At 44.9% G+C, this 10,818-nt stretch overlaps 2 protein-coding genes across 2 annotated transcripts in view; both read left to right on the plus strand.

Moving 5' to 3' along the window:
* The first annotated feature begins 392 nt into the window (after positions 1-392).
* Positions 393-2,096, plus strand: LOC138980759 (putative uncharacterized protein DDB_G0271982). The gene has a single exon (XM_070353659.1). It carries the CDS (start codon positions 393-395, stop codon positions 2,094-2,096), a length of 1,704 nt encoding a protein of 567 aa, XP_070209760.1.
* Positions 2,097-2,163: 67 nt separating this feature from the next.
* LOC138980760 (uncharacterized) overlaps positions 2,164-10,818 on the plus strand; it is an 18,068-nt gene continuing 9,413 nt past the window's right edge. The window contains exon 1 of the mRNA XM_070353660.1: positions 2,164-2,814. Coding sequence (XP_070209761.1) covers positions 2,164-2,814 — 651 coding nt within the window. The remainder of the gene's footprint in view (positions 2,815-10,818) is intronic.

Here is a 10,818-nt window from a genome sequence, read left to right on the forward strand (position 1 = left end):
TCTCCTTATTTGTATTTGGAACTGACTAAATAATAATATTCCACTAAGAAACTGTTGTGGGACTTCGAGTATGGATGACGTCTCATGTTGCTTCACTCATCACACACTTCCAATCCTGAGGGCATGCACAGTGATAACATTAGACTCGTGTGGAATAGCATCATACTCTACACAGAATGAATCAACAGCCATCGACGTCTATTCTAGTAAGCCAAATTATTTCCTCCTTCAACCAGAAATCCAGACAGGAAGCAACTCATCTCAACGCCCTTCACCGTTAGTTAACAGTTTTAGGGTGACCGTCATCTTAAAGACTTTATGACAGCATAGCCTAGTTATTCGCTGTGCTCTGCAGAATCTACTGTGAAGATCCCCCCAAGGTCGTACTAAAGATGAGCGATCCAGTTCAAGAAGAAGCTACTGGCACGGCAGTTGGCGACCAAGAGGTCATCGATGCCTTAGCGCCAACTCCTTCACCAGAAGAGCGCCTGGGAGTTACAACCAGGGCCATGGCGAAATCTAACCAGGAAGTTAAGGCACAGAAGCTGAGGGACGAGTACTGGAAGGAGAGTCAGATGTTTCAGTTAGCTATCAGTCAAGCAGACGACTACCTCCAAGAACAATACCCTGACAAGCACAAATTGAGACAAAAGAAGAAGGTACTACAGACAACGTACAAGGAGCTCCACGCCCTGAATGATAAACTACAGGCAGTGGAACCAAGTCCGAAGGAAAATGAAGATGAAAAGAGCAGACAAGCGCAGTTGCAGACAATCGTTGCGCAAGTTGACCTCCTCTTTCCAAGGGGACCCAATTCCATTGCCAGCTCGGCGTCTAGTGTTAGTACCAGTGCTAGTAAAGGCTCAATGCGTAGTTCACAGGCATCTTCCGCCGCAGCTAAGTTAGCCAGAAAGATAGAGAGAATGCAGCTGCATGTCCAACTGCAAAGTACGGTAGCCCTCGAAGAAAAGGAAAGAGTAGTAAAGGATATAGAACTAAAGAAATCCATCATCAAGAAAGAAGCAGAGGAAAGAAGATTGGAGGAGGAACGTGAACGAGAGGAAAGAGAACTGAAGGAGGAACGTGAACGAGAGGAAAGAAAACTGACGGAGGAACGTGAACAAGACGAAAGAAAATATAGAGAAGAAGAAAGAAGACTGAAGGAGGAACGTGAACGAGATGAAAAAAGACTGAAGGAGAAACGTGAACAAGACGAAAGAAGATTGAGAGAAGAAGAAAGAAGACTCAAGGAAGAAGCCGCTATTGAAAGGGAGGAATCGGAACAGCGAGCAAAGATGGAAAGGATGAGACTTCAGTTCAAGATCAGAGAAAATGATGCCGTTATCAGCACGATTGAAGAATTTGAACAGGAAAGTCGAGATAGCCAAACGAACACTCTTTACCCCTCCCTGACCGAGCGTTTTATTTCCAACGCTCCCCCAAACTTCCCCTCCCTGATAGGTAGTGGTCCCATCCCTCCCATGGCAATGGCAGGTCCGGGAGCGACGGCGGACGCAGCACCGGTGGACCTTTCCCAGGGGCAATTCCAGGCTGATATGGCGGGCGACCTCTCTGCCATCACCGTGGACCAGACGGCACTCCTCCTGGGTCATCGCCCACGTTCAGGAGCACCACGGCTACAACAAGCGGGGACTACCACCGATGCACTGCCTACGACCGTGGCCTTCAGCCATACTGAGACAGGGGTCCCTTTGGCGACCACCGCTACGTCACTCGCGACAGGCGGAGGCGGTCAGACGGATGTCACTGGTTTTGGGGGCCCCCTCTCATCAGCTTCCACTCCCTCAAGACCGTCTCACCTTTTTCAACCTTCAAACTCAGAAGCCTGCGGTGGTAACGAGGCCGCAGCTGCTGCCGCCACCACGTCACAGGCGGTCGCTTCCGCGCAACCCATGAACAGTGAGACACAGTGTGATCATCACCAAGATGCGGCCCTTCCTCAGTCACCTTCCCATCCCAAAAAGACTCTACCCCCTCCTCCAGGCCTTTTGAGACCCGAGGCATACCCTTTCGTCCCCCATGTGACCCATCTCAATCAGCTGCCCACGACGGTCACATCGCCAAGAGCACCCTAGTCAACGGGAGAACGATTCTGCTACCCACTCAGCATCAGAACAGCTCCAACGTTCGCTGACCCAAACCATGGCCGAAGCCATCTCACTCAATAGGCTGCCGGTTCAAGAACCAGCGGTATTTTCGGGTGACTCACTGGCCTACCCGATATGGAAGTCGGCCTTCTCTCTGTTGATTGGTAGACAGCCTATCCCAGCAACGGAGAAACTGCTTTACCTTCAAAAGTACGTCGGAGGGTTGGCCAGGGAATCCGTCAAGGGTTTCTTTTTGCTGAGAAACGAGGCTGCCTACCTCGGAGCCCTAGAAGTGTTGGAGCAGCGGTTTGGCAATCCATTCATAGTGGCGCAAGCATTCCGAGACAAATTGGACTCATGGGGAGTTGTTAAAAATAAAGACTGTACCGCACTTCGATCTTTGGCAGATTTCCTGAGGCAATGCGTCATCGCGGCTCAAGTCGTTGGAGGGATGGGGATCTTGGATGACTCCCAGTATCAGAAGCGTCTGATAGAAAAGCTGCCAGATTGGATGGCAAATAGGTGGTTAAGAAAGGTTAACGAAGTGAAAGACACCAAGGGACGATATCCTACCTTCGCTGAGTTAGCGGACTTCATCGCCAAGGAAGCCGACGTGGCGAGCGACCCAGTCTTCGGCAACCTTGCCAAGCCAGCTTCTTCCGCTCACTCATCAGGCACTAGCTCCTCTACCGGCATGCAGAGAAACGCGATGAGGACGGAAACTACTCCCTATCAATCATGTCTGTACTGCGAAGCTCAAGGGCACCAACTCCCAGAATGTAGGAAGCTAGCAGCAAAACCACTTCAAGAAAGAAGGGAGTTCGTTATGAAGAATAAACTCTGTTTTGCATGTGCCATCTCTACCGACCACCGGTCAAGGGAGTGCAAAGACAGAGGTACGTGTGCCACCTGCAAGAAACGTCACCCCACCTTCTTACATGATGATAACTTCAGCTGGCAGCCACCGCAAGCAGTTATGTCCTGAACCCAATGTTACGTCTGTGTTCCTTATTATATCAGGGTCTGCTATATGGATTTTATTTTGTGTGGACAATAAGCAGATGATTTGAGGAAATGAACAGACAGCTCTTACCGAACGAACAATTTGAAAGAAAACGAACGGCACCAACAGAAACAAATAGCTCCAACGGGAAATTATGTATGCAAGTGAGAATGAGGCTATCTGGCAATATGTGCGTGAGAGTAAGGACGGTATTGATGGAACATCTTGCTGAAATTTACTGTGGACCTTTTGTTTTGATTTTTGAAATCACAGTCGTGATTTGATGTGGGAGTGTGCATGCCCCTGATCAAGGCATGCTACTTCATGTCATGCGCCTATGGTTGGGCTATTATTGCCAATTTTTGTGTGTTGACGAAACAAGACAGAATTGTTGTTGCCGTGTGTGCGTTCTTAAATTATGACGATATTAATTGGTATTGGGTTTTTTGTACCTGTGTAAGGGTGTTTTGTTCCTGTGTAAGGGTGTTTTGTTCATTGGGTTGTAATGCGTGTGAGAAAGATGTTATTTTCCTTGGTTTGAGACTCTTACTGGACCGACTATCATTCATTGACTCTTGACTCACTTTTTCTACTATGTATTGTGATTGACGCTTTAGTTCCACGTACTCGTTGGATGAATGTGTGAATGTTTTTGTAAAGCGGATAGCAGTTGATTTTTGTTGGAAAACTGCCCCTCAGCTCCGTTTGAACGGGACGCACGCAGTGAGTTGAATTCATGTCACGATTGTTGATCGGGCGTGAAACACGCACGAGAACGAATTGGCACATCAGTTTTTGTACAGTCGAAAAAGGGTTCACGCGGGCTATCCTTCCCGCAAATACCATCAGTTGCTTCCTGTCTGTGAAACCGAGCACATCTCTACAGATTGTGTCAGAAAATAGAAACGTAGATTAATAGTAAACCGACCATGGGTTTGTGTTCAAAATAGTTTAGGAGAGAAGCACCAGATGTGAAGTTTTTGTGCATTCATGACTTGCGTGCCTTTATGAGAAGTGTCGTGAAGAAATGAGCCCAAATGGTTAGTATTTTACATGGTTTTTGTGTGATTGTAAAGGGGAAGGACTGTTGACGATTACTTGCTAGCTGCCCCCCCCCCCCCCCCCTTTCCCCCCCCCCCCCCCAATTATCATTTTCCTTGAGTTCGTTTTCATCTAAAAGGCGGAAACTTTGCTTTTTGATAATCATTGAGTCACAATCGTTGCACTTGGATACTAATTCGTTTGGTTTCGTAATTTGCCTTTTCTTAGTGATCGTTTTTGAATTGTAATGTTTCATGGGTAAGGCCATTAGATTATGGCTGCTAAATCTGAGTCAAACGCGATTAAATAGTTGTTGTTGTGATTTTTGTAGGCAATCGATTTTTGTAATGTTAACTTGACTGCGTGTTTAAGTTTGCTTTGATTGGGTTGATTATCCCCCCCACCTGTTAATGGTTACTTCCTTTCAAGTTGTTCTCACGCCAGTCGGTGGTGTAAATCGTATATATTGTGAGTGTGAGGTATTCACCTGTCAGTCTTCCTTCTCCGCCTTGTGTGCAAATGTTATTTTGTTATGTAATGTTAATTAAAACGAAATTAACGCGATGTTAGGGATTAAATGACTTACACGCAAGTTTTTGTGGCGTGGATATAACTTTGCCACAAATGGCTCTGTTATTAAATCTAAACGGATGTGTAAAGGACTAAAGGGCAAACGACTAAGTGAGTTTTTTCTTTATGCAGTCGGCTTGATCTGCAAACGAACGGTATTGTCACTAGACAGTTTTGCAACGTAATAACGTGAAGCACGGGACTCTATTTACAGAGTGGTGTTTTGAAACGCTGGCCTCGGCCACCTGTGAAAATTATGTCATGGGAACGGAACGGAATTGATTTGAACGCATGTATATCTTGACCTTTTAAAGGCACACTTTAGCACGGTCTCTCCCATCCCCAAACGGTCCCTATATGCATACGATTATGCTTTTTCTTTAAATGTGCACTTTAGTGCAGATTGTCTCTCTTTTCTCAACGATAATGCTTATTATTTTGTTTACTGAAAGTTCATGTTCGTTCTCACCCGTCCCCTCCCTTCTTTGTTGTGTTTACTTGTTCGTTCTCACTCGTCTCCCCCCCCCCCTTTTTTCTCGTCCATTTATTTCTTCTTTATCTTTATTGAATGACTTGGTATAGTATTTGATGTTTACGATGCATGTATTATAAGGTATTGTTTGTTTATTGCAGTTATCACCGATGAACACCCACAACCCCAAACTGCCTTGCCATGTACCCACCCAATGTCCCTTCCTATCTGTCCCCGTTCTCTCTTATTTGTATTTGGAACTGACTAAATAATAATATTCCACTAAGAAACTGTTGTGGGACTTCGAGTATGGATGACGTCTCATGTTGCTTCACTCATCACACACTTCCAATCCTGAGGGCATGCACACTTGCCATGCTTCCGATTACATATCTGCCTGTTTTTCTTTTTGTTCGCAATTTTGTGAAATTGTTAAATATAATATCTGGTTTTGTACACATTTATGTATAGGATACTATTCATGGAGTCATATATTTTCAAGACTTATAATCCTTCATCGATTCTAAAATACCTAGAAGTCTTTGGGTGAAACAGTCGTCTCCCTTTAACAACGTTGTGTGCCACGTAGGTTGAGAAAGAAACATCATTTTCCGACCAGAACCTCAAGGTCACGTGACATGGTGTAATATGTAATGCTAAGTCCAAGACAATACGGTACTCATATATCTACTAATAAGACAATACGTCTTGCCAATTAAGACATTCCTACAGTTTCAGCCCTTGTGTCCTGATCGGATTACGTAATATGCAACGTTTACGTGAGATTTCTGCAAAGGTGACGATTGACGTCATTGAGGTTCCGAAAGAGAATTTTTACTGAGGCACATTTTTTTGTGAGAAATACAAGTAAACTTTATCGACTATACTGTTTACACCGACATGTAAAACACTCATTCCGTTTCTACTGAAAGGTGTCTGACATCTCAAAGCTTTCTTGTTTTTGATCAAGAGGAATGTCGGGCGCAGTGGCCTAGTGGATAAGACATCAGCCTCCTAATCGGGAGGTCGTGAGTTCAAATCCCGGTCAGTCGCGGCCGCCTGGTGGGTTAAGGATGGAGATTTGTCCGATCTCCCAGGTCAACTTATGTGCAGACCTGCTAGTGCCTTACCCCCCTTTCGTGTGTACACGCAAGCACAAGACCAAGTGCGCACGGAAAAATCCTGTAATCCATGTCAGAGTTCGGTGGGTTATAGAAACACAAAAATACCCAGCATGCTTCCCCCGAAATCGGCGTGTGGCTGCTTGAATGGCGGGGTAATAACGGTCATACATGTGCAAAAACACGAGTGAACGTGGGCATTCAGCCCATGGACGGAGAAGAAGAAGATCAAAAGGAATAAATATCTCCACGTTTTCTCTGATGGTAAAAACTTCATGTCAGCAGTTTAAATCTAAATCAAAAATGTCTCTGCCCACAGCATGCAAAACACTATTATTCATACGTTTATATCTAAACGAGTTAATCAGTTGCAAATTGAACTTTATGTTGATTTGATTGAACATATGTTACGCACATGCCTATCGTGTAGTTCAATTTGACTTATTACACTTATCCTTACAATTGTATACCTTCATTTATCCAAGTTACATTAAATCAAGAATAATCAAATATCAACTGAACTACCTACCTATCAACAAACCAGCTTAGTGAGATTAATAACAGAATCAAAGGCACAAACACAACAACACACACAAACACACACACACACTGACACACACACACATGCAAAGATAGACACACACACACACACACCATACACACACACTGATACACACATACACAAATACACACACACACACGCACACCACGCACACACACACGCACACACACACCATAGAGTTGAGTAGTATGATCACACCACATGTGTTTGCCAGCATTTTTACAAGTTTGTATTCATTACCAGCTTGGTAAAGAAATATATTGTGTCACTCAAAGATGTGTGAGGTACTCGTAATACGAATAAAACCGATCAATGCACTCTATGTGTTTACATAATGCTTGTGTGTATGTGTGTGTGTGTGTGTGTGTGTGTGTGTGTGTGTGCGTGTGTGTGTGTGTGTGTACGTGTATGTGTGTGTGTGTGTGTGTATGTGTGTGTGTGTATTTGTATGTGTGTGTGTTTGTGTGTGTGTGTGCGTGTGTGTGTCTGTGTCTGTGTGTGTGTGTGTGAGTGTGTATGTGTGTGTGTGTGTGTGTGTGTGTGTGTGAGTGTGTTTTTGAGTGTGTGTATTTGTGTGTGTGTGTGTGTGTGTGTGTATGTATGTGTGTATGTGTGTGTGTGTGTGTGTGTGTGCGTGTGTGTGTATGTGTGTGTATGTGTGTGTGTGTGTGTGTGTGTGTGTGTGTATGTGTGTGTGTGTGTGTGTGTTGGCCAAGGCACGTACTCTAAACGAGCGTATTTTTCTTAACCAACCCCACTCCGGGTTGACACATACCCCTGCCCCTCCACCACCCAGCGCACCCAGCCCCTCTCCTTCCAACTGTCCCTCTCCCCCACCCAGCGCACCCAACCCCTCTCCTGCCAACTCTCCCTCCCAGCTAGCAAGCTTTCGTCGGCCGACTGACGATTTCAGTCGGGTGACGTCGTCATATGTCGTGTGTCGTCGTCCGTTGTCGCGCCGATACCGTTTTGACTGTGTGTAAAACTCGGCAAATATACGTAATAAACCCCGACATCGGCCCGACGCAATGTTGCTGTCGATAAAAATATGCAGAGTTACGGGAGATAACAAATTGATGATCATTATTTTAACATTTGTTACGTCCCCTGTTCAAGCGTCGGTCCAGCAACGGCGTGACATTATGAGACTGACCATGCAAATGCGAAACTAAATTATTCATATTTGTTGACTTTTTCACATAGGAGTAGGATAATTAATTGTAAGTTTTATTTGCATATTTGCAATCAAATACAGCATGAGCTCAAATCATGAGTTTTACATTTTAAAAATACGCCATCATTTACTTGAAATATTCAAATAGCTTTCCTTACGGTAAACAAGATTGAGTGTGAAAATGGCTGCTGCTTTCCCGCGTGAGCGAATTTTATTTGTTTTCTTAGTTCAAGTTAATATCGAAAGAAGAGACATTCTTGGGAATGTTGGACAGCACATTGATGATATGTTATCCGAGACGAATGTCGCCTCGGGATCTCAATCTGAGTGCTGGTCCCAGTGCCACGTGGTGGCGGTGAGAATAGTTGTGTAGCCAGTGAGTCAGGCTCTTGGCAATGACAATCAGATTCAGACAACTCGAGAACAACCGACGGATGGAGCGAGTAAGTGATTTCGGTTTTTTTGGCTCTCAATGTTAGTTTTGCTGTTACAGTGAGGGGGGGGAAGTACATACTGCTGTATCTTATTCTGTATATGTAGATGTAGGTGTGTTTTGTCCTGTTACAGTGGGGGAGGGGGGTGTTGTACATACTGCTGTAAATATAGATGTAGGTGTGTTTTGTCTTGTTACAGTGGGGGGGGGGGGGGTGTGTACATACTGCTGTAGATGTAGGTGTGTATTGTCCTGTTACAGGGGGGGGGGGGGGGGTAACATACTTCTGTAGCTGTAGGGGGAGGGGGGTACATACTGCTGTAGCTGTTAGTGATTTTTGCACTGTTACACTGGGGGGGGGGGGGGGGTGGAGTACATACTGCTGAATCTGTAGCTGTAAGTGTGGTTTGCACTGTTACACTTGGGGGGGGGGGGGGTACATACTGATGTATCTGTAGCTGTAGGTGTGACGTGTATTGCATTGTAACACTTGGGGGGGGGGGGTGTACATACTGATCTATCTGTAGCTGGTGGTGTGTTTTGCACTGTTACACACTTGGGGGGGGGGGGGGGTGTACATACTAACTGCTGAATCTGTAGCTGTATGTGTGTTCTGCACAGTGACACTGGGGGGGGGGGGGGGGGGGGAGGGGGGAGGGGGTTGTACATACTGCTGAATCTGTAGCTGTAGGTGTGTTTTGTACTGTTACACTTGGGGGGGGGGGGGGTGTGCATATTGATGTATATGCTTGGCGCTGGTGGACAATATTCACTTTTTTGGCCAAAAACACACTTTTTTGGCCAAAAACGTACATTATTGGCCAAAAAGTGTGTTTTTGGCCAAAAACATGTTTTGGCCAAAACTTTTAAGTGCAAAGTTTTGGCCAAAAAAATATTTGGCCAAATCTAAAACATTTGGCCAAATCTTCACTTTTTTGGCCAAATGTTTTAGATTTGGCCAAATGTTTTAGATTTGGCCAAATATTTTTTTGGCCAAAACTTTTGCATTGAAAGTTTTGGCCAAAAAATAGTTTTGGCCAAAACTTCATTTTTTGGCCAAATCTTTGAGTACCCCTTGGCGCTGATGGACAATATTCATTTTTTTGGCCAAAAACGCCAGTTTTGGCCAAAAAAGCAAAGTTTTGGCCAAAAAAGCAAAGTTTTGGCCAAAAAAGTATAGTTTTGGCCAAAAACGCCAGTTTTGGCCAAAACCGCCAGTTTTGGCCAAAAAAGTGCGTTTTTGGCCAAAAAAGTGAATATTGTTCACCAGCGCCAAGCTGCTTGGCGCTGGTGGACAATATTCACTTATTTTCCCAAAACAAAGTGTTTTTGGCCAAAAAAGCAAAGTTTTGGCCAAAAAAGCAAAGTTTTGGCCAAAAAGAGATTTGGCCAAAAAAGTGAATATTGTCCACCAGCGCCAGCAAATACAAAAGATTTGGCCAAAAAAAGATTTGGCCAAACAAAAAAGATTTGGCCAAAAAAGTGAAGATTTGGCCAAATCTTTTTTGTTTGGCCAAATCTTTTTTTGGCCAAATCTTTTTTTGGCCAAATCTTTTTGTGGCAGAAGTTTGGCCAAATCTCCCGTTTTAGCTAACATAAACAGTTTTGGCCAAAACTTTTACATAGAAAGTTTTGGCAAAAAAAAAGTTATAGCCAAATCTATTTTATTTGGCCAAATGTGTGGGTTTTTTGGCCAAATCTTTGTCTTTTTTGGCCAAAACTGGCGGTTTTTGCCAAAAAAGTGAATATTGTCCACCAGCGCCAAGCATAGATGTAACTGTAGCTGTAGCTGTAGGTGTGTTATGTACTGTTACAGTAGGGGGGGTTGAACATACTGCTGTTTTTGTAGCTGTAGGTGTGTTTTGCACACAGGGGGGGGGGGGGGGGATTGGGGTTGTATATACTGCTGTATCTGTAGCTCTAGGTGTGTTTTGCACTCTACACGAGGGAAGGGGGTGGAGTGTTGTATGTTTTGTACTGTTACAGTGGTGGCAGCGGGGGGGAGGGGGGTGTACATAATTCTGAATCTGTAGCTGTAAATGAGTTTTGTACTGTTACAGTGGGGGCGGGGGGGGGGGGGGTTGGGGGTTGTACATATTAATGCTGTAGCTGTAGGTGTGTTTTGCACTGTTACACTGGGGGGGGGGGGGTTGTACACACTGCTGTACCTGTAGCAGTAGGTGCGATTTGTGCTGTTACAGTTGGGGAGGGGGGGGGGTACATACTGCTGTAGCTGTAGGTGTTTTTTGCACTATTACACTTGGGTTGGGGGAGGGGGGGGGGGGTGTACATACTGCTGAATCTGTAGCTGTAAGTGTGTTTTGCACTGTTACA

The sequence above is a fragment of the Littorina saxatilis genome, linkage group LG11, assembly GCF_037325665.1.
Source record: "Littorina saxatilis isolate snail1 linkage group LG11, US_GU_Lsax_2.0, whole genome shotgun sequence".
NCBI classification, from domain to species: domain Eukaryota; kingdom Metazoa; phylum Mollusca; class Gastropoda; order Littorinimorpha; family Littorinidae; genus Littorina; species Littorina saxatilis.

Bases quoted from the DNA above. Each gene is read 5' to 3' on its own strand.
- LOC138980759 (XM_070353659.1), top strand. From the start codon at position 393: ATGAGCGATCCAGTTCAAGAAGAAGCTACTGGCACGGCAGTTGGCGAC.